This window comes from Alligator mississippiensis, chromosome 6, assembly GCF_030867095.1.
Source record: "Alligator mississippiensis isolate rAllMis1 chromosome 6, rAllMis1, whole genome shotgun sequence".
Classification (NCBI taxonomy): domain Eukaryota; kingdom Metazoa; phylum Chordata; order Crocodylia; family Alligatoridae; genus Alligator; species Alligator mississippiensis.
In genome coordinates this window covers 75,020,951-75,047,922 of record NC_081829.1, presented here as the reverse complement: position 1 = coordinate 75,047,922, position 26,972 = coordinate 75,020,951, and the positions used below count along the sequence as shown (strand labels likewise).

The window sequence follows — 26,972 nt, the reverse complement described above, 5'->3', positions numbered from 1 at the left end:
CCCCACCCCTCATGGGTCATGCCTGCCCTGGCCACACCACCCCTTCTATGGGTTACACCTGCCCCGCCCCACACCCTTTGCAAGTTGCACAGGCCCCCTCATCACCTGCAGGTTGCACCAGTCCCACCTGCCCTGCCTGCAGGTTGCACAGGGCCTACCCACCCCACCCGCAGTTCCTGCCGCTCCTGCCCACTGCACCCTGTGGGTCATGGCTGCCCCCCAACTCTCATGGGTCATGCCTCCCCCACCACCAGACCCCTGATACTCTCCAGCCTGCTGGACCCCCAACCCCCTACTTGCCGCCCATCTTGACTTACCTGATACTGGGTAGATGTTTTGTTCTGATTTAACCTCCCTGTAATGTCTATACTTAGCCTTATAGACTTAAGTCTCTTCATTGTTTCAAACTGGCAGTAGGTAGCTGTCACAGACCTTTTCCTTCTAAGAAACTTCTTCAGTTATGTCCTGCAAGTAAGTTACCCAGTGGAAACAGAGGCCCAGCAGGGCACTTCTTCTTTTCACCCCCACCCCCCATACCTAGGGCCAGGAGCCAGGTTAATCACCCAGCCATGCCTCTTCTTTGGCCAGCAGGCCAGCTGAGGAGGGAGTGGGGGGGAAACACCCCTAGCACCCAGCTCCAGACCCCCAGCCTGCCAGCAGAGGAGGCATGGCTGGGTGACTGCCTTGACTCCTGGCTTGGAGTGGGGGAGTAAAGCCCTCACTGTGAGCTTCCCTGCAGCTGGCAGCTGGGGCAATCACCTGGCCATGCCTCTCCTCAGCCATCAGGCTGGCTGAAGGGAAACCAGCAGTGGTGGCTTTACTTCCTACTTCTTAGCTGGGAGCTAGGGCAATTATCTGACCATGCCTCCTCCTTGGCTGGATGGAGTGAGGGGGGAAAATGGTTCCCCTGCACCTGGGCTCTGGACCCCCAGCCTGGTTGAAGGTGGGGGGAGCCCAAAGTGGGGGTTTTACTCCCCGCACCAGAGCCAGGAGCTGGGGCAATCACCTGGCCACGTCCCCTCCCTGGATGGCGAGCAGGCTGAGGAGAGAGTTGTGGGGGAAATGCCCCTCCCAGCTCTGGACCTCCAGCCAGGCTGTGCCCAGCATGGAGGGAAACCCGCAGTGGAAGCTTTACTCACCCCACCCCAGCTGGGAGCCAGGCTGATTCTTGGCTGGCCGGCTTCCAGCTGCCAGGGATGGAAAAGCTGCCCCCACTCTACTTACAGCTGGGGGTGGGGCTGCCCTGCTTTGCTAGAGCAGAGAGCACAGTCTAGGGCCCAGCATCCTGGGATGCTGGAGGACTGTGAGTTAAGTTGAATCAGGAGGGGATCTGGGACAGACGTTCCATAAACTGGTTTGACCTAAATCAGTTAAGCCTGGTTTTACATTCAACCAGGTTTATTTTAAATCCATTTCAGCCATTTTAAGAGTAGTGTAAGTGCACTGAACTTCTGTTCTGTTACAGGTTTAAGCCAGTTCCTGATCACTTACACTGGTTTATGTGTAACTTCTGTCCGTAGCCTTTAAGTATTTCCTTATTGCAGAAAATGTCCAATATTACACTTCTCATTCCAACCTAAATTATTTATTTATTTTGGAACTTTGAATTTTCCCATGGAATAGAAAATCTAATTTGTGAACAGCTCAATTCTGAAATAATTCAGATTCTATGTGATAGTTTTTGAGGTCTGAAGTCTCTGCCTATTAGGATTGCTTAACATTTATAAAGCTAAGCAGATTCATAAGACTTTGCAGGATCAAAACCCTAAACTAATACGACACATCTAAGAGTCTGGCTGGCTTAGTCCCAAGCTCTTGCTTGTTACACAACCCAGTGCACAGGTGTCAGCAGGGAATTAGCAGTTTGCTTACTTGTAAATAATAAGGCCTCTGTATTCTGCTACAAAGCACTTTATCAGTTTATGTGATATAATTTCTTGCTGCTACAATCAGGAATTGTATCCCAAAAAAGATCTCACACATCGTGTATCTGACATTTGTGCAAATGAATTTGGCTTATGTGCTTTTATAAAATGTAAACAATCAATACACTGTACTTTTTAAAAATAGTTTGTTTCTGGATCCAGCTAGATAAACACAAGGCTGGGCAGCAAAACTGTATGTACATAGTATTGTCAATTTCATTTTCCAGCTTTCAAGCATTATGGGTAGTACAAATCAAATTATTGGTCAAATTACAGGGCACAGAATTGTCTGCCTGCACTTCTAGAATTAAATTATGTTTGTTATTTTGGATTTTTTTCTTCTCTGTATCCTAATGGATTTCTATCAATCTCTGCAAATCTTATTTAAAAATATATTTATTTCAGATTGACATAAAACCCCACTTATCTTTTATATCATTATTCGCTTCAGTTTTATAGATGAATTGTAGGATGCCGCTATTTAAAAACAGGTCTAATTGTATCACAACAACAGGGAGCAACAAAAAATTGAGTAGTTTTATAAACAGTGAATACAACATAGGAAAAAGTGGAATAGCACTATTTTTATGGGTTTAGCACAATACAACTTTTTTAACAGAAAGAGGTGATAAATACTTTTTAAGCCAAATCAAATTTACAAAATAGGATGGATACCGGAGAGACCAATATGAAAAAAATCTACCATCATTACATTCCTAATTCTGAAAACAACTAAGCAGGTACTTAATTTTGACTATGCAAATAGTTCAATTTATATTAACCAAACTGAATATGTGAGTAAAATTAAGGCAAGTCCTAAAATGCTTGCAGCATGATCACCCATATCACTATTGTTTCCCATAATGTATGAAACTTCATTGAGTGATGATTTGCATGTGACTCCTGCTGTTTATTTGTAACCTTTATCAAAGTGAAAAAAAATTGTTGCAGTAGCAATGGTTTATTTTGTGGTGATAATATAACATCCTTCCATCTCACTTTTCACTGGCTTCTTCAGGCGAATTTGAGAACATTTGTAAATTTATTATGAAGAAAACTGAATTGTTTGAGACTAGCAGCGTTTGAAGGAAAAATATAGTTTGCCACCAGCACAAACTTTCACTTTCCAGACCATGAAATGGTTCATGTTTCTGTGGAATCCACAAAATTCATCAGAGGTGTCCCACAACAGTTTGTGCTTAAGCCACCCATTTAAAATATCATAATTAGGATAATTAGCAGGTTCACAGTAAAAGGCAGCAAGCAGCATTAGAAAAGGAAGGGAAAAAAAAGAGAGAATTAAGCTGAAAATCTCAGCTTAATGAGAAATGTTCAGAAAAACTTGTTCGGTGCCATCTTCACCTTTCTTCGCTTATTTAATTTGTTCCTTTTTTATATCTGGAAGATACTGGCATGAAAGGTCTTTCAATTTTAGCCATGAACGTTTACATTGGCAACGCATAGGGGGTGCACGCGGGTGAGCTCTCCGTGCACCCCGGGGAAGCGCCAGCCGCAACATTGGAAGTGCACATCTGGTTTCGCCGCTGGGTCCGCGATCGGCCGCGGGCCCCCTGGCAATCGGGTGCCCCCCCAGACGCGGGAGGCACCCTGAAGAACGTTTATTAAGTTTCCTTTTCTGCTAATGGGGGCAACTGTTTTCCAGACACTATTTGAAGAATCAAGCTGAGGGTTTCCTTTTAATTGGCCTGGTGCTAAGACTCTCCCCTTCCAGCCCAAAGGTCTCAGTGATCCCCCCTCCTGAAGCAAAAAGGGAGCAACTAAATAGGCCGGAGTGGGTTGAAGTAAGCAGCCCTCTCGGGTCAGGGGTCTCCGCGCCCTTACAAAGGAATGAACCGGGTGTTGTTTGTAGACTTCGCGGAGGCCTGGCAAACTCCGCGCGGTTCGTATCCACAGTCACCTCTCAGCAGACGGGTTTGCCTCAGGCAGCAGGCGGCCCTCCTGCCCTGCCCTGCCTCCACTGGTCCCCTGTCCTTTGTAGCCTCTTAACACGCTCGTAAACAAAACAAGGAAGCTGCGGTGCGGCTGCCCCGCTCGGAGGCTGCGAGGGCCGCGGGCAGACGGGGGTTTGGAGGGGCGGGGGGGGCGCGGCTCTGCCTGGGGCGGGCTCGCGGCCGCTGTGCAGTCGCTATGGAGACCCGGCAGGTGCTGCCGGCCCGTTTGTTGCACCGGGGGCCCGACACAAGGAGCCGGGCGGGAGCGGGCAGGGGCCGGCGCAGCTGCGGGACCCTGGCGGGGGCGGCCGCAGGTAAGAGCCGCGCGGGGGAGCCCGGCCACGTGCGGGCCGAGGGGCTGGGCTGCGCTGGGCCTGGGCCTGGGCCTGGCTCCGCGGTGCTGCGGCTTGTAACGCCTCCCGGGCCTGCTGCGCTCACTTGTGCCCTGGGGGCCGGGAGCGAGCAGCTGTGCGCCGGCCCCTCGTGTGCAGCTGTGGGGCCGGCCTTGGTTGGTGTGGCCCCCCAGGCTCAAGAGGCGCCAGTCGCCCGTGGGCCCAGGTGAGAGCAGGTGATGCTGCGAACAACAGTGCGAATGATAAATGATGTACAGTAATAAAAGCCTCAGGAACTTGCGTGTGAATATTTAAAATTGGTACCAAGCAGCAAAATGACTTGCAGTAACCTAAACCAGGAGTATTACAGATACAGCCCATGGGCTGCATCTGGAGCGTGGAGCCCTAGCATTTGGCCCGTGGGTCTCCAACAGGTGCGCTGCATGCAGCCAGTGCTAGCCCTAGCCCCGCATGTGGCCTGGAGAGCCCAGCTGGTATGGACTGTATGTGACAGGGCCAGGCGGGGTGTGTGCTGCATGTGGCATCTGCACTGCACCAGACCTTGCACACTGGATCTGGGGCTAGTCCAGATTGGGCCCACAGACCAGCTCCCCTTGCCAGATACAGCGTGCAGGGCCGGTCTGGCATGGGTACCACATGCAGTCCGTGCCCAGCCCAGCCCTGTGTGACATGCACTGTTAGACTGGAGATGGTGCATGCTACTGCAATGTGCAGGGTTTGAGGTGCAGCCTGCATGTACTGCCTGTATGCTGGATCTGAGGCTGGTCTGGATCAGGCCCATAGACTGGCCCTAAGTGCCAGATCCAGTGCACAGAGCCAGCGTGGTGCAGCTGCCGCATGCTCTGGACTGCTTGCACTCTCCCTCCATAAAGCAAATAGACATCCACCACAATAAAGCAGCACAAATTATTACTTCCCCTGGTTGGGACCACATATGTGGCATGACAAAGTGTATGGATATCTATTTGCTCTCACTCTGTTTCCACCCTTTGAGATCTACTGAGGAAAACTGCTGTATAAGAAACGGTTGTATGTAAGAATTTGTTATGATGATTCCTGTTTTATAGATGAGGTAACTTAATCAGAGAAATTAAATCAAATATCCATCCATTTTGTGATGTACTTATGTAAGCATTGTACATAGTCATTTGCCAAATTCCATTCAGAAAGCTTTTTACTTAGGAAAAATGTCTGTTTCGTGTTTTTTAATGAAACTTCAATGTGTTTTTAAGTTACTTGCATACTCTGAAATTCTCGGCTATGTGCACCTAAATACGGACACAGGCTTCTAACATTAGTCATTTATTTTAAAAAAGCAACCAATACAATTCTGTGTGAACATCTTGATAAGCTCCATAAACCACCTACCTTTGATAAGCACTGATTACACTGAACCCAATGGAAAGAAGAAGAGAAACCGTCACTAAAGTGTGAGAATCTTATGGTCTGATGCAGACAAAATAGTTCAAAAACGCAGAGTACAGTGGGTGCTGGGTATACTTTAAGGTGAACTAAGAAGTGCCCTTTATGATCTGAAAGAGGGAAATAGCTACTCTTTAGATATAAATGGGAAGACAAAGCATTCAAGAATTTTGAACAGCCATGTAGTAGCTGGAACAAGTGAAAAAAAAAGAAGAAAAAATGTTGGTAAAGGGAGGCAGAAGTTAGAGGGAATAGAGAGAGGAAACTGGGAAAGAAATACCATATATTTAATACGCTTTGGTAGCCATTGTTGAAAAGAGAGTACTATATACAACTCTGAAGACATATTTTTTAGAAGGGATATGACAGAGAAAATGTCTGTGGAAAACAGAACTATTCCAAGCACGCAGAGTGGTGTAGAAGACAGTAGGATAATCAGTTAGTTACCTGAAATGTTTATATGCTAGTGCATGAAGCATGGGGAATAAGCAGAAAGAATTAGGTGTCCTAGTATAGTACAATTGAGGAATTTTGATGTATTGGGGATTAAAGAGATGTGGTGGGATAGTTCACGGGAGTACTATCATAGATGGGTTTAGGAAGGAAAAGCAGGAGACAAAACAAGGAGGTGTTGCCCTATATATAAAGAAGATGTACATGTGTTCTGAGGTACAGTATGAAGTGGGAGGTAGACCTGTTGAATGCCAGTTGAGTAAAAGTCAGAGGAGAGCAGTTGGTGGGATGTCACCATGGGTGTCTGCTATAGGCCACCAAGCAGGAGGAAGAAGTGGAACTCTGAACAACTAGTAGGCGTTTCTTTATCACACGACCCGATTTTCATGGGTGACTTGAATTACTGCAACATCTGCTGGGAGGGCAACACAGGAATGTACAGGCAGTCCAGCAAATTCTTGGAATGTGTTGGGGATAATTTGTAGGTATAGATAGTGGAGAGACCAACTAAAGGGGGAAGCCCTTCTTGACTTGCTGCTCAGAAACAAGGAAGAATTGGATGAGAAAGTGAAAGTGGGAGGTAACTTGAGTAACAGTGGGAGCATCTACATAGATTCTTAAACACTAGGGCTGGAAGGGGCCTCGGAAGATCATGAAGTGCAGCCCCCTGCCCCAGGGGCAGGAAGTCAGCAGGGATCATAGGATCCCAGCAAGAAAAACATCCAAATGTCTCTTGAAGGCGTTCAAAGTAGGTGCTTGAACCACCTCCAGCGGCAGTCTATTCCAAACCTGGGGGTCTTGGACAGTAAAGAAGTTCTTCCTTATGTCCATCCTGAAACAGTCATTAGAGAAGTTTGTGACCGTTTGACCTTGTCATCCCTTGGGGTGCTCTGGTGAACAGACGTTCCCCCAAATCCTGGTGAGCACCCCTGATAAATGTATAGGTGGCCACCAGATCACCCCTGAGCCTGCGCTTTTCCAGGCTGATGAGTCCCATGGCTCTCAGCCTCTCATTATAAGGTATGTTTTCCTGACCTTTGATCATGCGCGTGACTCTCCTTTGCACTCTCTCATGCTTCTCCACCTCCTTTTTTAATTGTGGAGCCCAAACTGGACGCAGTACTCCAGCTGTGGCCTCACCAAGGTCAAGTACAATGGGAGAATGACATCCTGGGATTTGCTTGAGAAGCATCTATGGATGCAAGCCAGTGTTTTGCTAGCTTTACTAGCTGCAGCATCACATTGAAGGCTCATGTTCATCTTGTGGTCAATCATGACCCCCAAGTCCCTTTCGTCCGTAGTGCTAGCCAGCGTAGCACTGCCAAGCCTATAAGCGTGCTGCAGGTTTTTCTTTCCAAGGTGGAGAACCTTGCATTTTTGGTGTTAAACATCGTCAGGTTCTCATCTGCCCATTTCCTGAGCCTGTCAAGGTCTGCCTGGATTGTCCTCCTGTCCTCAGGTGTGGACACTTTACCCTAGAGTTTGGTCAGTCCGCTTCTGACACCAATGTCTACATCATTAATGAAGATGTTAAATAGTATAGGCCCTAGGACAGAGGCTTGAGGGACCACACTGGTCACAGCGCACCACAACGATTGACTTCCGTCAACCACCACCCTCTGGGTCCTACCACAGAGCCAATTCCTCAGACAGCGGATCATGGTGAGGCCGAGGCCGCAGTTAGCCAGTTTTGCCAAGAGGGGATACCAGATTGAAGGCTTTTTTAAAGTCAAGATATATGACATCAATCTCTTCTCCCTTGTCCAGGTGATAGGTCACCTGGTCATAAAAGAAAATAAGATTAGTTAAGCAAGACCTACCCGCAATAAACCCGTGCTGGCTATCCCTCAGGATTAGAGCAATTACTGCATAGTAAGCATCACCGTCTACATGTGCTGACCCTTGCTTCACAGTAATTTCCTCTACTTGGCGTTAATTTTCTGCTTTCAAATGCAAGTAGGAAATTAACTGACAAGTAATTACTGAACAATACAGGACCTGTAGACGACTGACCAGGAGAAGATTTGCTCCTGGGCAGCAGGGGTTGGGAGATTGCTCCCTGCCCTGGGAGTTGCCTGCTGCTAGGGTAGGCGCTGCTGCCGAAATCTAGGCAGGGACAACGTCCCCCCACCCCAGCAGCAAGGAGCTCCCAACCCCTGCTCCCTGCCCTGGGAGCTCCCTGAATGGGGAGAGTTCTCTGCCCAGTCTGGAGCTGGCTGGGACCTGCCCCTGACTAGGACAGTTCTGGTCAGCCCTGGGCTGCGTGAGGAAGTCTGCACGTGCAGCCTGGAGATGGCTGGGGACTGTCCCATTTTAGATAGTCCCCAGCCAGCTCCAGGCTGCACATGAAGACTTTCCATGAAGCCTGGGGCTAGCCAGGAGCTGTCCTGGTCAGGGGCAGGTCCCAGCCCTGCAGATTTTTCCCAGCCCTGTGGCCCAATTGGGCAATTGAGGCACGGGGCTTGGAAAGAGCTGCAGGGAAGGGGAACGTCCCAGCCCCCTCCCCCTCACTGCTAGCTGCCCTACTGGCAGATTGGGGCAAGGGGGCTGGGACCTTCCTCTCCACCCCGCCCACCCCCAGCTCTTTCAAATTCCCCTGCCCCCGATCTGGGACCGGGAGCCCCTTGCTGCCAGGGTAAAGGGACATTGTCCTTGCCTGGGCTCCACCACTGGAGCTCACCCTGGCAGCACGCAGCTCCTGGGGACAGGGAGCAATCTCCAAGCCCCCAACTGGAGGCAGCTTGAGCTGTTTCCTGACCCCATGCTCCCTGCCAGCCCCTGGCACCCAGGGGAGCCTAGAGCTCTCCCTGGCTGCTGCAGGGGGCTAGTGCAGGGCCGGAGCGGGTGGGAGCCAACTACTGCCAGGAGCAGCAGATTTGCTCCTGAATCTCTGCACATGTAGACTCCTGCCCAGGGTGGGTTTACTCTAAAGTCATTTACTCTAGAGTAAACCCACGCTGAAGCATTTGCACGTGTAGATGCACCTAGTTATCGTGAAATGAAGGGTTCAAGATTCTAAGGAGAGGAAGGAAGAAGAGCAGCATGGATAAAAATCTGATTAAAAAAAAAAATCTGATGCTTCATTTTTTTATTTAAATTATAATTAAGTTTTTTCTTTTTAAAAATAAACCTGCTTAAAATAAAATTTGAATTTGATGCAGCATTGGCTAAGGTATGAATTTAGTAGTAGTAATACTTGGGTTTTCTTTTCAAACCGTATAAATCGAAACTATTAAAATAATTTAAATAACATAATCTGTTGAGTGAGTGAGCCTCTGCTAAAAACTCTGAAGTTTAAAGACTGGTTTTCTTCTATAGAGGAATGAGAGGGGAAAACATCTACCTTTTGAGATCACACTTTAAAAATATGGCACAATATTTCATGTATTAGGGGCTTGATCTTGCAAGAGATGTGGGGTCTACACTCCTGAATGAAAAAGATTAGAAAAGTCATCACAGGTGTTGGAACCTGGCCTCAGACTCCACCAGACACCATCCTGTGTACCCATTGGTCAGTGCTGTCCACCTGGATGATATCAAACTCCTGTTTTAGTCTCTTTACCTAAGCTCTGATTAGCTCACTCTCAAATTATGAATATTTATGATTCTGTACTCATAATGGAGTTAATCATTTAGGGTGCATATACACATGTTCCAGCATGTTCTGATTTGAACATGTTGGAGCAGACTGGATTAATTGAGTGTGTTGGAGCGTTCTAATTAGAATGCTCCAGGTGCTGCAGTGTCTCGTGTATTCAGCATCCCATGTCTCAAAATGGTGGTGGGGACATGTTAACTAAAGTTCGTCAAATGAACTTTAGTTAAAGCGCCCCCACCAGCATATTGATATGCAGGATGCTGAATACATGAGATGCTGTGGCGTTTTAAAAGGCCCCACCCCCACACTGGAGCCCTTGTAGAGGTAGCCCTAATGAATAAGAAATATATATTTCACCATTTCATAGCATACTAAAATGTAAGATTTCTTATAATCTAAATATGTAAAGGATGTGTGTGTGTGTGTGTGTGTGTGTGTGTGTGTGTGTGTGTGTGTGTGTGTGAATGTATAAAATCTAGTTTGTGTACCTAGGAAACGCATGCACCAAATCTCTGAAAAAAAATGTACTTAGTCGGAAATCAAGATGTTTAAATTTTTATATCAACTAATGAAAGAGCACCTTTCTTACATACACACACTCATTCATGTATTCATATATACACATACATGCACACACACAACAGGAAAGTTGATAAAAATCAGTGATTTTAAATTAGGCTTTTGGCTTGCTGATTTGAGTGATTTAAAATACACTTGATTTAAATCAATTCACCATGAAGAAGAGCAGCAGAATAAGGACACTGGACTTCAGAAGAGCAGGCTCGGGGAACTAGTGGGTGGGATCCCCTGCGATGCAAGTCTGAGGGGAAAGGGGGTCTGGGAGAGTTGATGGTACTTTATAGAAGCCCTTTTAAGGGTGCAGGAGCAAGCTATCCTCAAGGAACCTGTTTTGAAGCACCTGGAGGAGAGCAAGGTGGTCAGAAACAGCCAGCATGGATACATCAAAAGCAAGTCATGCCTGACCAACTTGATTTCCTTCTGTTTTTTTGTGGTTTGGGGGAGAACAGTGAATGTGATATACCTTGACTTTAGCAAGTCTTTTTACACTATCTATCATGACATTCTCATGAACAAGATAAAGGAATACAGACTTAATGAAAGTACTGTAAAGGGGGATGCATAAGTGGTTGGATCATTGTGCTTTATAAGTGAACATCAATCGTTCAATATCTAGTTGGAAGGAGGTATCAAGTGGGGTTCCCCAGGAGTTTGTTGTGGGTCCCAGTATTGTTTAACGTCTTCAATAATGATTTGAACAATCGGATTGAGTTCATGCTTAGCAAATTTGTAGGTGACACCAAGTAAGATGGAGTTGCAGACGCTCCGGACAGTAGGATCTAGAATGACCTGGATAGACTGGAGAAATGGTCTGAAGCCAGTCAAATAAAATTCAGCAAGGACAAGTGCAAAGTCCTGCACTTAGGACAGAATAGCTGTATGCACAAGTACAATGGGAAAAGACTGGCTAGGGTTGTATTGCAGAGAAGAACCAGTGGAGTATGAATATGAATGAACAGTCTGCTTTTGTTTCAAGAAAAACCAACAGCATACTGGGTCGTAGTTGCACAAGTGTCACTTGCAAATCAAGGGAAGTGTTTTTTTCTACTATATGGCACTGGTGAGACCTCATTTAGAGTAGTGTCAAGTTTTGGGACTCACATTTCAAGAAAGGTATGAACAGATTGAAAAGAGTCCAGTAGAAAGCGGCAAGAAAGATTAGAGGCCTGGAAAACAAGATTTATGAAGAAAGGTTGAAAGAACTAGGACTGTTTATTCTGGAGAAGAGAAGACAGAGGGGGACTGATATGCATCTCCAAAACAGTGACGGGTGGTTATTATAAAGAAGATGGAGATTTAATTTTTTCCGTGTGACTGTAGGTACAGGGCTAAGAGCTATGGCTTCAAGGTTCAGTGGAGGAAATTTAGATTGGAGTTTAAGAAGAACTTGCTGACTATGAGAATGGTCAAGCACAGGCTACCTAGAGAAGCTGTAGATTCCCTATCCTTGAAATTTTTCAAGGGCAGTTTTAGACAGACCCTTGGCTGGGTGGTTTAGTCAGGCATGATCCTGCCTTGACCAGGGGGCGGGATTAGATGACTTTATGAGGTCCCTTCCAACCTTACTTTCCTATTCTCCTAAGAAAGATACAAGAGGTGTAGTTGAGAGATAAATTAAGTCAATGTTTTTTCCCCCCTCCTATTTTATATATCTAAATGTAGGTAAACATGTAGAATCATTTCACTATTTTCAGATCTGCTAAAGTATTATAGCACTACCAATTATCTGAAAATGAAGATGGCAAGAAACCTCATTTATTTATTTTCTAAGGTTTTTTTTTTTTGTTTTTATCTTATTCATTTGGCTTCTGATGATCAGTTTATGTTACTGGATCATTATTTTAGGTTTGCTGACAAATGGAAAAAAGCTACATTTCTAAAGTGTGTCATGATAGCGGTGATAACTCAGAAAAGGAATATCATGGAAAGAGAGACCTGTCTGCACCTGGTTCAGCAAAATACATTAGGAAAGCTGTTGAAAACATTTTGACTCTTCCTTCAAAAACTCTGGATTTGAGTGAAAAAAAAATCCAACATCTCACTGAGGATATATATAGATTACCCGATCTACAAGTAAGTAAACTGTTATGGGCAACTCTTTATAATTATACCTTTGGCATACATTTCCTGCTTAATAGTTAACAGCCACATACTATTTTTCTTGATGTGAATGGAAAAAATAAAGATTTTTATCTACGATTTAACATCTATTTTCTGAAAACTATTACCTGATTATTTGTTTGTATAATTTACAAAAATGATTTTTATCTGTCATCTCCTATATATATATTTTGTGAAAATGTAATTATTAAAATAGTTCATGGTTCAGTTTATTGGCATTTTAACATTAAAGTTCTGCGTGCCAGTGGAACAGGCATTCCAATGTAGGTCTAGTTTTAAAACATATTTATATTTTTCTGCATTAGCATTTGCATCTGGAAAGAAATCAGTTGGCTGTAATTCCTGAAGATTTATTTCAGAAGCTGCCAAATCTTGTTTGGCTGGATCTCCGGGATAACAAAATTAAAACTCTCCCCCCTGGAATTGGATGTCACAAGTAAGACCTTTTGTTTTATTGATAATTTAATAACTAATTTATTCTTCCTCTATTTGTCTCTAATGTAATTTTCTTCTAATGTTCAAACTTATGCCCTTTTGCTTTACATTGACCTCAGACCTGAGGATCAATAAACAAAATTAAGAACTATATTTAAGACAAGACTCAAATTAAATTAACTGGAGGACCTAACCAGTACAGTATGTCAGTGCACAGACTCTTACCTATAGAAACATAAGGCCTGGTTTTCCTTTCACTTCAGCTCTACTATTTCAGCTGGTATAAATTAAAAGGAAAATCAGGTCCACAGCTTTAAATCCTGATTTGGATTGTAAACAAGAATGAGATTGGTAATTTCTTTCAGTCTTTTAAAACAGGGGTCGGCAACCTACAGCCCATGGGCCTCTGGCCTGCGGACGTGGGGCTTCAACAGCTAAATTTACCCAGTTCAGGTCCGAGGATCTAGTCAATGCTTGATCCAACCTAGGATCTAGCCAGCACTGCCACTACTTTTCCCTGTGGCAGCATCTGCAGCCAGTTTTCTCCTGCAGAACTGATCAGATGCAGAGCCGTGACAGAGCAGCTGGATGCCAGAGGCAGTGGCAACTTCCAGCCATTGGTGTTGCCAGTGCACTTGCACAGCTGTGATTGCAGCTGTTGTTTTTCCTCAACCTCCCCTTCCGCCCCCACCAAGTCAGCACCTGGGGCTGCTGCCTTGATTATCCTGTCTTGGTTATGCTGCTGGTTAGATGTAAACCTGTATCAGGTCTGATTAAATTAGATCTGTGTAGGCATGGATGCATGAAAGGTCTTTAAACATCAAGAGGAAGATTTTTAAGCTTGATTATCAGAGGGGTTAGCCATCAAATAAACTGAGTGAATAATGGGATATGAAAGAGTGCTTAAGATACAGAAAGCTAAACCTATGCAAGAAGCCAAGAGTAGTTTCATAACTTATCATTTATTGAAGTTTCAGGCATCGGAAGGACCAAAGACCACAGTTTTGACAATACTATATCAACATAATTGGCATAAACGAACAAGTAACTTTTTCTGTGTTGAAAGAAGCATTGAGCCAAATTTAAAAATTGATGTGTTTTAGTCATATAATGGAATCCTAGCTTATCCACTATGGCTAGTGTGGGAAGGAGGCAGCCTTTGAAAACAGTGAAATGCTGTGGAATTTTTCAAAGTTAAACATGATCTCTTGGAATTTTGTGATTTAATATAGATAATTAATGGAATTTTAAGATAATCCAAGGGCTTGGAAAGGTGAACCTGTCCAGTTGAGGAGACCGAGAGCCTGTCTCTGCCACAGAATGATCTGCTCAACATTCTAGAGAAACTTTGTAGAGTTTCCGGTTCCTGTTACATTTTCTCAGCAATAATGATTAATAAAAAAGGGCATAAATCAAGAATATGGGCTGCTTCCTTACTTTTGTTAAAAGCTTCCCTGGAAGACTTAAATAGTAATGTCACTAAAGGTATTTCTGCCCACAGTTAAGGGGTAAAGTTGAACAGATCCACTTGTACCATATTGAGAGAAATATGACTGTGATGATACAGTCTAGCTGTCACTAAAGCTTATGGGCTTACTGTACTTAGTGTATGCAGGCTCTGTGAGATAGCTATCTTGAGCTTAGAAAATAACACAGTATGCTAGAAAAAATGCATGTAATCAAACAGTTGCATACTGTAGCTTTTTATATATTATTAACATACTTAAATATGAAACTGATACAAATAAGGCAGTTGTGACATAACTGTATATGCTGCCTGTGTTGTATGTTCTAATCCAATAAACTGAGAAATAACGTGATAATTATTTCATATTCTAAAAGCTAGTTATTTTCATTTCATGAAAACAGGAGTGATCAGAGCTGTTTTTAGATGTAGTTTGTATGGCATAAACCTTAGTCAATGAGCAGCACTCTTATTGGAAGGAAATATTCAGGCTTTTATGTGTAGGCTTTCTTCAGTGTAAAATTGTGGCCTGAAAATGTGAGAGAAATTCAGTTTTTTCCTCTCATAGGAACAGAATACCTTAGAAATCAATTAAAGTTTAAACTAAAAATCATACTAATTTGTTTTGCAACTTTATCACAAAACCTTATAAGAAATTCTTAAGACTTTGTTGCCTTTATTTTAAAAGAGAGCTCTGCCTTGACTCTATAAGTAAGACTTTTTTTCATAGTAACATTGAAAAATTTACATATAAAAAGATTAAACTTCTACCTTAAACCACGAAAAGCATAGAAATACAGACCTGAGTCATGCTGATATTAGATAAGACTGAATACCACTGTGTCTTGTTGCAAGAGGGTTATTATTTGATGATCTTTTAAAGTTAAATTGGGAAATTAATAATTTGTATTTTCAGAAGTGAGACTGTCTTCCACAGCTACAGAAAGATTTTGGTAAATGTGGCTAAAAATTCTAAATTCCAAGTCTGTCATTTTGTGGGATATAAAGCAACCAGCTGTATCCACATAGTTGATTCTGATAGCAGCTAATAATTTCTCATAGGTTCAGATACTTTGGCAGGGTCTCTGTCTGATTTTGAGGTCTGACCCAAGGCTGACTGATGCCAGTAGAGCCTTTCCATTGTCCCTGGATTTTAGATTAGGACCTTATTGAATAATCACAAGAAAAAAGATAAGCTAGGAGTACTTGATTGTCTTTAATTGAACTTCAGTTTAATCTAATTCAGTAAAATAATATGCAGAAGTGTTTTGTGTTTTTTTTAACATTTCTCTGTTGAATTGAATCCCCTTTAAAAAATATGAATCCAGAGCCACGTGGCTGACAAAATATATATGTTAAATAAGATTTTTGAGAGAGAAATAACTGTAGTGTTAGAAACTACTCAGCATGTTTTCCCGTTGTTGAATTTTCACATTATAAATTCGTTTTATCCATTTCATTCATCAAAATGCAGAAGTAGCAGCTTTTTTGCTTGGAAACTGTATCAGATTTTATCCTGATGTTAATGTTATAAAGGGAAAATCTCTGAATGTAGAGTCCATCTAATACCTTGTTTATACAAATGCATGTAATTAAAAATACCAGCTAGATATTACATTTTAAAATGTTGTAAACTTTTACTGGCATTACAAAATCAAGCACTCAAGTTAGGAAATGTTTGCATTCACTATCCCTAAAAGGTCCCAGTTCTTGGGTTTCTTGACTAATCAGTTTTGTCCTGCCCTTGTGAGCTCTTCTCTAAACCAGTGGTTCACAACCTTTTTAGACTCAAGGCATCCCTCCATAACTTTTAGGAATTTAGTGCCACCCCATTTGAAGACTAATTCATTTCTTCAAATGTCTCTGAAATAACTGAGCTCTTCTGGTTGAATTTAGCCTGAGATATATGCTCTGTAAGGACAATTTTAGGCCAAATGGTTAAGGACTGGCTAAGTGTAATAAACTGAAAATGGGATCTTGTAAGGGAAGCTATTACTCAAACTTGATAATAGTGATATAAGCCCCAGCAATAATAATTAAAGCAGCAGCAGCCAGTGTTCATGCTAGAGTGGCCATCTGTCTTGTTTTATACCGAACCATCCTATTTTTAAACCCTTTGCCTAGGGAGAGACATTCAAAAAGCCTGAGCCTGAATTGATTCAATCTTTGCAGGTTAGTCTAAACTGGCTAGGCTAAACTGGTTTGTAAGCACACAGACATCCCCTCTTGACTGAAGAAATGTTGGCACATACCTGCAGTGGCTCAGGCTAGAAGTCAGGGGGCACTAGAGCAATCTTCCCTTTTCTTCTACAGTGCTGAGCTGAAGGGGGGCATGGTCAGGGTCCAGCAGGACACTCTGATTAGGACAGGGCCTTCGGCCCCAGCAGCCCAGCAGGGAGTTGATAACACAGTGTTTATCACCTCCAGCTCACTATTTATCAGCCCATTAAGAAAACAACAGTCTCTCTCCATTTGTTCAAGCTCTTCTTAAATAGGTTTTCCAAGGAAGAAACAGAGGGACATTACCAGCTACCTGTTGATTAGCTCCAAAAAGCCCTAAGCTGACACAGTCCTGTCTGCCTTTGTCCCATCTCCCATGGCATGGACTGTAGCCAGCATGTGATATACTAGCTAATGCTGAGAGGTGTCTGTGTAAGGCGGAGGGGAGAGGGAATCCCTGCTTGAGGAGTGGGAGGAGAGGGAGCAAGAGGAAGCCTGGCAGACCCTGCTGTACAGTCTCTGCTGGAGCTTCAGCCAGGGAGCAAAGGGAAGGGGCCAGCCCAGAGAGCATGCCAGGATGCTGGGGGACTCTGAATTAACTTAAACCAGGAAGGGGCCTGGGACAGACATTGCATAAACTGGTTTGGCCCAAATCAGTCAAGTCTGATGCTACATTCAACCACATTTATCTCAAACCAGTTTCAGCCATTTTCAAACTGGTTTATGTGCACTGAGCTTCTGTTCTGTTACAGGTTTAAACCAGTTTCTGATCACTGAAACCAGTTTACATGTAATGTCTGCAAAAAATCCTGTTTTTCTGTTCACTGGTGGAAATATGTGTCAATCATTTATCCTTGCAATTCTGTTGGCTGTGCCTAGAGGTAGGGCTGTGCACAGCTAGGAGGAGCAGGGCTCCCAGCCAGGGAGGGAGGGAGGTGGCTTTTTGCCGTGGCCCCACCCCTCACTGCTGATTGGCTGAGGAGGTGGCAGCCCCATCCCTTACCATTGATTGGCTGAAGGGGCCTGCCTCTCACCAAGGGGATATGCCAGTGGCCACCCTAGTCCTTTCACCAACTGCTGCTGCTGCAACAGCAATGTTATGAGGCTGCTTTTGCATCCCCTGCAGGGATGGCAGATGATCTTGGTGCTCTTCCTAAATTGGCACATGGGGCTGGTGCCCCTATTCCCACCCCTAATAATGCTGATTGCTTTTTAATTGTACTTGTGTTATAACTTGTTCCTGCTAATTTTTCTTTTACAATTGTTACTGTGTTCTGTTTTCTTAACAGGCAGTTGACAACTTTACTTTTAGAAGGAAATCCTATAAAAAGATTGCCTGTGGAGCTTGGCAAGTACTTACTTCTTTTACAGAAGCCTATACTTCAAAAAAAGTCCTAGCAATTTTCTGATACTTTGGCTTTTAACATTTAATGCTGTAGTCAGAATCAATATTGGTATGTACTAAAATGTCTAAATGTAACCAACACAAGCTGCTGCCCGTTTTGTAGTGAATATGTGCTTTATAGTAAAAGGCAGTTGCTTCATGAAAGCAACGCACCAGTAAGTAGCAGCCTAAACTTTAAGTCTAGATCATATTCATTGATAGGAAGGAAAATGTTCACAAATATACTTCTCCATCATCCCCAATACAGGAGGGATTGGCAGACTGTTCAAGCAAGAATACATGTCAAGGATCACAAGAACATCTTAGAGAAGCAGTTGACAACCTTTTTACACTAAGGGCTGGAATGACCCAGCTTGGGTCAGAGGAAAGTAGAAAGGCAGGTTTTAGGGCCCAGTCACCACTGGCACTCCTCCCCTAGCCCCTCCAGGTGGCACAGGGGGGGAAAGTGAGTACTGCCAAAGCCCCCATCTGTAGGCCAGATTCAGCCCATAGGGTGTATGTTGCTGACTGCTGTTTTTGAGCATCCACATTATAGAACCTACTACTACAGCTGATGAAAACAGATTTTTCTATGGAAAGTCTGAAGTTAAAAATACTTCAGTTTAGGACAAAGGCTGGATTTCTGTGGATATTTAAAAAAGGTTTTGGATACGTCAACCTATCCCCAAAATTCTGTTTCTTTAACGGAACAGAATGAGTTTCCCTAAAATCCTGGGGACTGTCTGAGCCATTTCTGGGGACAGTGGCAACATGGAATGGGCAGCCAAGAAGCCTGAAAGCCCAAGCTCCCATTGTGGTTCTCAGAGCTGCCAGTCCCCTAGCCCAAGTGTGAGGGCTTTGGGGGACCAAAGTCTGAAGCTGGAGTTATTTTTTCCAGGATCCTTGTTGCAGAGCCAATGTATATATACCTTGCCTTCTGTAAACAATGCCAGCTATATTATATTATATTACTGTATACATAAAACAGTTAAGGTAATATGATATACTGGGAGGAGTACCTTGCTGGAACTATGTTCCATTCAAAAATCTTCAAGTGGTCTGCTACATGACATGGGGTAAAGCAGTGTTTCTCAACCTTTTAAGTAGCAAGTACGCCCCTAGGTTCTGAAAATTCTAATAAGTACCCCAACACTCAATTTTCCAGGGGATTTTATATTTACAGACTAATGTGTGCCATATGTTGGAAGAAGGCCTGTGTATATAAGGCTGTGATATGACAGATGTCTGATCTGGTGTGGGTAGATGTCTGATCTGGTGCCACCTTTTACACCAGGGTGCACAACTCAAGTATGTACCTAGGCTAGAGGTGATGTTGGCCAAAGCTAGGAGGGCTGAGCACCAAATCATTACTGGGGAACTTAAAGCGCTATGCAATGTGCGATGCACCAAATTTTTGCCACAGTTTTGAGAGGAGGAAGGGGTGAGAGAGAGGAAAAGAGGGTGAGAGAGAGAGAGTATTGGGGTACCCGCGTACCCCCTGCCTGTGTCTCATGTACCCCCAAGGGTACACATACCACAGGTTGAGAATTATGAGGTAAAGCACGTCACCCTGTGATGTCTTGTTATTCCCAGTGTATAGAGTAATGATAATTTCACCTTTATAAAGTGCAATGAAATGCACTGTATAAAAGCTAGGTAATATTACCTGACTCCCGAATTTGGTTCAGGAAAACTAGTCTGAATGCTTTTTGAAGAGCCTTGGGCTGAAGAATTTCAGAAGTGTATGAAAGTTTGAAATCAAAGAAAAATTATTATTTGATAGTAATGTTAATCTATGAAATCCTTCTCTATATGTGTTTGTTAATTAACCATAGAGTAACATAGGATATAGACACTAAAAATAGTCATATAAAATATGTACTGTTGCTAAGGAGTTGTGTTGGCTTTCACTGCAACTTACTTTAGTAAACAGCAGTTCTATACTGGCCTTTTTTGGCTATGTAGTTAATAAAATGTCCAGTATTCATATGTCACCAGATATATTCTGCTTATATCAGTACTTTCTGACCAGCTATGCTTAAGTGTTATTTTCAGAAATATTCTCTCTCGAAAATGTTATCTAAAATTATATTTCTATACTAGCAAATTGGCACTTCTGGTGATGACATATAATTTTAATAAGCACTGTATCGAAATAAAGGGTGAGCAGTGCAGTGATTAAGAACCCAATTTTCTTGTTCCCCTAGTCCTCCCTGTTCCACCTCAGTATCTGTGCATCATTGAGTCTTCCCTTTTTTGGATATATGCATATTCAGTAGGCCATTCTTAACATTTCTTTCTACTTTCATCTTCCCTTGGCACAGAGGTAGATTAAATGATCTAATCAGTGTTTTCCATTTCTAAATTTCATACGTCTATGAGTCTCCTGCGTATTTATAGAGACAAGCATCATCAAGTTAGTGGTCTAACAAGATAAAAAATAGATTTTATTCTTCCAGTACCGAAGATTACAATTCTCATGAATCATTCTTCTCATTTCTGTTCAAAAATAGATTTAACTTACTACTAAATAATTTTAGATGTAAGTGGAATCTCAAACAGTTATTTAAAATTTCATTTTCAAAGTTATTTCTTTTTGATGACAACGTTGCTGTTTCACTTCTACATTCCATTTTATACTTCCTCGAAGTAATTTTCTGAACTGAAAGTTGTGACTATAGGGAAAGGAATATCAATAATTGTAGCTTTCTTAACATTGTTTTTAGAATGTGAGATTTAGGCAATGGTTTGTATTCACTGAACTACAATATTACTGTTACTCAATGCAGTATTGAAAGTAAGCAGTGTGTGGTTACTTGAATATCAGGAATGCTTGCTTGTCTGACAACAAGAAATGCTAACGTTTGAGGTATATTTTCACAAAACCAGAAGCAATGATTTCACTACATAGCATTTAGTCCACGTACTTTAAATATTATATATTTTTAATTGCATACACTCTTGTAAATTCTATATCATGATATGTATATGGGATTGAAAATGTGCTTATATGTTATAGTCTAATAATCTGTAGTATCCATTGTAATTCAGTACAGCATTGAAGACTTGTCTGCTAGGTGGTAGGCAGCTGTGGTCTAGAAATATAATTCTTTATAAAGCTTTTCACTGTGACATTCTAATTGTCCACTAGTTTGATATGGTAGAGGCTCTTCTAACAGCTATAGATCTTTTATAATGGAGGCATTTCTTCACAAATATGGATGAGGAATTGATAATGCCTAAATAAGATTGTCTATACTGTGGGTCTGACAACAGAACGTAGCCAACCTCTGGGGAACTATAATCAGCAAAGGTGCCTTTTTTCCTGCTGGATGGATATTTGTATTCATCTTGAATATTCTCATAACCTTTTGCACATTCTCTTTCACACAAGAATATATAAAGTATTAATCTAATTGCAACATCAGGCAGATGTCCACAGTGAGTACATCTACACGTGCCCCTACAACACTGTTGTTACTGCACCACCATTTAGTACTTTATGAAGTAAATAGCCATTACTGAGCTGTGCTGGTGGAGAACGGGTATTTTTAGCTGCTACGTCGCCCTAGCAACGTGCTATAGCGAGGGAGTGCATTGCTATGGTGACATAGCAGCAGCGTCATGGTTTGTGCCTGCTGATGCTACATCGCCATAGAGTGTTGTTATGGTGACGTAGCATCACATGTAGATGCACCCAGTGTGTCTAGTTCTCAAAAATAGTTAACTTGAGCATGTAAATGAGACTGGGAACAATTCAGTCATTTGTGCTTATATAGTAGTAGGAGACAATATTCATACAACACTTCCTGTGTGCCAAGCCTTTCCTCAACTGTTTTTTGTGGGCATGCTTTGTGTGTTATAATACCTCCTTCGAGGGTTTCGTTTCTACAAGAAGTGGGCCATTCTATACCTTTAGGTTGTGAACTTAAAAGCAAAACAGGTTTAATCCTAGTGTAATTACTTGGAAAGGACACTTCTGTGGCATCTCCATATTCTTTTGGAAGTGATCGTGGTGATTCAATAGGTGACATCTTACTCTCTGAAACTGTACAGTGCTTGTAGGCACCTTCCTTCTGGAGTTACAGTGGGTTGAATTCTCATTCCCAGCAATCCCAGGGTACTCGTACACCCCCAGTGAAAAAGGTAACATATTTTAGGTAATATAGCTTTAGTTATCCATGAGGTAAGGCAGGGATGGCAAACTCATTTGGCCCCACAGGCTGTCACTGGCACAGGGCTAGTCTGCAGGCCAAAGCAGGTTCCTCAGGCCAGCCCCATATCATGGGTTGAGCTGACAGGGCTGGTCCAGTGCAGGTGCCCCATACAACATGTGCCCTGGATCCGTCACATGCATGGGGTTGGAGCTGGTACACATGCTGCAATTGCAGCTCCAGACCTATGCAACATGTGCAGCACTCACTGACCCTAGCCCTGGCCCTGAATGTGGCCAGTGTGGGATGCGTGGTGCATGTGGCATCCATGCCAGACTGGACTCCTACTGGATTTGGCATGCAGACTGCTCTGTGGACCCAGTCTGGACCAGCCCTGGATCCAGCACAAAAGATCAGGCCGGTGCAGGTGCCACATGCAGCATGTGCCCCAGATAGGCCCTATACACTCACTGTGCAGAGAGCACCTTTTTCAGCCCTTTGGGACATGTGGCACATGGAGCTGGTTTGGAGCATGTGCCGTATGCAGCATATCTGCCAGCCTAACCCTGCACATGGGATCCAGCATGGGTGGCTAGTCTATGGGCCTAATCCAGACTGGCCCTGGATCCAGCATGCAGGGCCAGTCTGGTGTGGGTGCCTCACGTAGTGCATGCCCCCACAATGGCCTCATGCTGTGTGCAGCCTGTGCCAGATGGGCTTTGCATGCAGTGCATGGGGCCAGAACTAGTGTGTGTTGCATGTGGCACACCAGTTGGAGATCCACAGGCAGCACTGCAAGTGAAATGATAGGGATTTGTGGGCTGGCTGAGGCCCATAGGCCATATCTTTGACCTTCCCTGAAGTAAGAGAATGCACATGACCAGTTACTGCAGATTAACTGATGCACTGTAAATCCCTGCCCTCATTTACCACATGGTAACTTGTCAACATGCCCAGCCCTCAAGATGTTTAAGACCCTTGGTCTAGGTCCTTTGGAAGAATTACAAGATATCCCTTGTTTCTCATTCTGAAAAGTTTTTATCATACTGCTATCAAGTATTCCATTTTTACCTTGGAGTATATGTAAACGATCACTGAATGTGCAGCATGTGATGCACTTGCTGACTAATTTCCATACCTATCAAGAAGACAGCTGCCAATTTGTTTTTTCTTGCCCACAATTTGAAAATAGAAGTGACTTGATTCAAATCTCGTCACTAGCTGTCCATCACCTTCCTTCTTAATTTCGGGGTAAAATTATACATTCTACATACACAATGCTAAGGGCATTTAAACACAAGTGTCCATACATTAAAGCTGATTAACTCATGCTAAGTGCCCTCAGAGTGTCTCGAAGTTATTCCAATTCAGGCAAGGGTTAACTCTAGGCTGTGCTACCTCGCTTGTGTTGGGTTAAGTTCAGTCTGCTCCATGGAGAGAAAATGAGCAATTTTCAATTCTCCAGTATCCCAGCATACACTTCTCCCAGTCTGTACCACCAAAGCAGAGAGAGTCCAGGTGTCCTGACTCCTAGTAACAAGTCAGAGCTGTGGAGGCAAGAAACAGTATTGACCCTTAACATGCGACTGCTCACAGCACATTCTAACTTTAACACTGCTTAACATTCCACAGATTTAGTCTGGTCTAATGTGTAACTTCACCTTCATTTTTTAGTGTCTCGCCGACAGCCATAAATGCATTCAGTACTCCTCTAGGGCCAAATCCTGTTTCATTTTATGTGCCTGTATTGTACATATGTAGCTTTATAACTGCAGTTTGGGGGCACTTATGGTTTCAGATTTTGTCTCCTTGCAGAGGGCATAGAACTACCTTGAATGCATTCCTGCCAGAAGTAAAGGGGATGCAGAAGAGATGGGGCCTCCCACCTTTTAGCTCAGTAGTTAGGGCACTTGCATATAATGTACAAGGCATATTGGATAAATTGCACTGGGAAAGTTTCTGCCCTATTGGGAGTAGAAGCCAAGCTAGAACTTAGGGTCTTCTCCCTTTTAAGGCTGTATCAGTCTAACAGAGTCATGCACCTTCTGGCTTGTACTGCTCCTGGTATCCCATATCTCCCTCTTTTGGCTATCTAGTGGGTCAGCTTCAAGGGGTGAGGGGTGGTGATGAGGGATTTGAGCAAGAGCTAGCTTGTGACCTAGTGGTTAGAGCACTTCGCTAATAAACAGCGAATACAGGTTCAAATGCCTTCTGGATGAGGTGGGCCTAGAACCTGGATCTCCCACTCACTGGGAAGTGTCCTAACAAGGAAAGTAGGAGTTTCCCTGCCTCCTATCAATGGTTGTGATTTATGCTGGACTCAAATTTGGGGATTTGATAGGCGGGAGCATGTGCCTTGGGAATTCTGCTTCTCCATGCAGTTGCCTGGCTGGAGCTGAGGCCTACTGAGCATGCACAGTAGGCTAGCATGGGCTATGCTGAATTGCAGACTGATACTTTTAGACTTTCTCAGTTTGAGTAAAATCTTATTCATTCTATCAGTACTTCCACTGATTTCAGTTCAGCTGCTTACTGAATAATGTACTACTTAACACCAATAACAGCTTTCTCCTTCTACCCTCTTCAGACCTATCTTCACACCAACTTATATACCTGAAACAATCTTTGATCTACTGTGTCAGCTGATTACTCTTCAAATTTCTCCTCAGTACTTCCTCCCTTTATGAGACATAATGGTACTAATTCTATGTTGTTTCCTTACGTGTTTTATTTAAAATATCTCAACCTAGTAACTAGCCCTCAGTGTAAAAGGGTAGGAAAGCAAGGTGTGTTTTTCCCTTTTTTATAGTGCTTGCTCTGACCACCAAGGTGGTTTTCCTACTGGCAGGGGAAAACCACGAACGTGGCAGGGGCATTACCCTGACTGAGGTAATGCATAGTTAGTCTCCCAATTTGACTTCCAGTGGGAAGATCTTGGCTATACGTTGACTTTATGGAAATGGGAGACTCCTCCCTAGCTTGCTCCTGCGGGCCATATGGCTGAGGGCAAGTGAAACTTGGGGGCATCCAAACCCCAAGCCTCTGGTCTTGGTCCCACATGTAGGATGCCCACCAAAGGATATGGAAGTATCTGAAGCCCCATGCCAGGGTGCAGGATGTTTGCTGGTAGCAGGGCCGCATATAATTCTTGAATAACTCACACAAATTTGGAATTGATTTGGCTCATTTGACTTGGGACATGAAAAATTTTCCCTTAAAAAAAAAAATCTTATTTCAAATTACAAAGTCTTTAAGGCAGAGAATTCTCTGTAAAGTGCCATGAACACCTATGGCACTATTTCAGAGCTGCCTAATAAAGGTGGTAATAAAGTTTTCACCTTTATATATTTTCTAATTTTGTATCATTTCAGTATAAAATCTATAAATCCTGGTGTAAGTCAGTTCATTTTTTGTTGATGTCAGTGGCTTCCCACCACTTAACCTGGTCTGTATCAGCACATTGTTTAAAATTTAAGACAGTTGTTGAAAGAATACAAACATGACCCCAGGACTAGCCCTCAAAAGACTAGAGATATGATGATGACCTGATGTATTAAAATCTTATAGTTGAAAAAAAAATATTGTATCCTGCTTCTTTCTTTGTGGGCCCATTTGCAACCAAATGTAGGGGAGCCAAGACATGATTATCAGTAAGTACAGGATGTTGTGCTAGAGGTTCTTCTAAGGCTTGCTCTGTAGAACTTGTATGTACAATCTACTTGGCATGGAGGAGTATGAATAATTCACTACAACCTGAAGTCTGACAGGAGGAATTCCCTCTAATCCCCCAACCTCAATCCCAGTGATTAGTCCAGTGCCCTTTTTTGTCCTGTTGTTTGTATGCTTGCTTTCCTACATTTCTTTCTTTCCTATGTGTGATTGATTTTCAACATTGCTGTGACTGGCATTTCCTAGAAAATTGATGTCAGGTACAATCATTAATCACGTTGCAAAATTTGTTTTACAACATTCCTTTCAGCTTTTAATTATTAGTACTTTAAAATCAAATAGCTGTGGTATTAGTAATGTATTTGTCGGTTTTGCTGAAAACATTTTTAAAGAGCAAATATATTACTCAATACTGTAATGAGTAAAGCATAAACTCACTCAGAATATTAAGTACTCTACCTTTACAAATCAAGAACAATTAAATTGATGTTTAGTCAAGCTGTGAATGAATTTTTTACATGCCATTCTCTCAAAACAGTGTGAGGTACTGGTTCTGCTTGACTAGAATAAAGATCTCGTTTTCCATATTGTACTTCTGTAATTAAAAAAAATAAGTATATATTAATCTAAGATCAATAGAATAGGTAATTCCAAAATGTTTGTATTATCATAACTAATTTCTTTTAGGAATTGAGTATATTTTCCTTTTTGATAAGAGATCACATGGCAGTTTTTAAAGCTACTGTTTGTTTTAAATCCATGTAAAAAACTCCACTGTTATAAATGAATTGGACAAAAATATAATTTTGTTTTCCATATGCACTTACTACAGAAAATATTTCTTCAGGTTACTTTTTTTTTAAAGCCAGGCCTAGTGGGTGGTAGAGCTGGGTGGGAGTAGAGCTGATCCCTGGAGATCACATTGCATATTTTGCAGCTGTTTCCATATCACACAGACAGAAACAGGACACCAGGGTACCGATAACTGAACCCTGACACAGTCTTCTTTTCTATAGGTGGTTATCGTCTTCTTCATATACTGTTGCTTACTCAAAAACTAGGAGACTGAGGAAGGTCAGTAGGATATCTGTACTTGCTGAACCCCTGTAGATGGGGTCTTCTGAGCCTCTGGATAAAGCTCTAGGACATTCTGGGATACTGGATAAAGCTCCATTTACAGAACTCACTTGAAAAATTGAGGTGTCACTCAATGTATATTGTGATTGTCTGTCTCTTCCTTTT

At 42.9% G+C, this 26,972-nt stretch overlaps 1 protein-coding gene across 5 annotated transcripts in view; it reads left to right on the top strand.

The window, feature by feature from the left end:
* Nucleotides 1-3,803: 3,803 nt before the first annotated feature.
* The window catches only part of LRRC27 (leucine rich repeat containing 27), an 85,798-nt gene continuing 62,629 nt past the window's right edge, over nt 3,804-26,972 (top strand). For 2 of the 5 annotated variants that reach the window (XM_019482919.2, XM_019482920.2), the window contains exons 1-4: nt 4,049-4,191; nt 12,128-12,355; nt 12,709-12,839; nt 17,813-17,871. In XM_019482919.2, the coding sequence (XP_019338464.1) occupies nt 12,140-12,355; nt 12,709-12,839; nt 17,813-17,871 (406 nt within the window). In that variant the 5' untranslated portion in view covers nt 4,049-4,191; nt 12,128-12,139. Of the gene's footprint in view, nt 3,826-4,048; nt 4,192-12,127; nt 12,356-12,708; nt 12,840-17,812; nt 17,872-26,972 lie in introns of those variants that run through there. The other 3 variants (XM_019482918.2, XM_019482917.2, XM_059730015.1) reach the window with 2 other exon arrangements.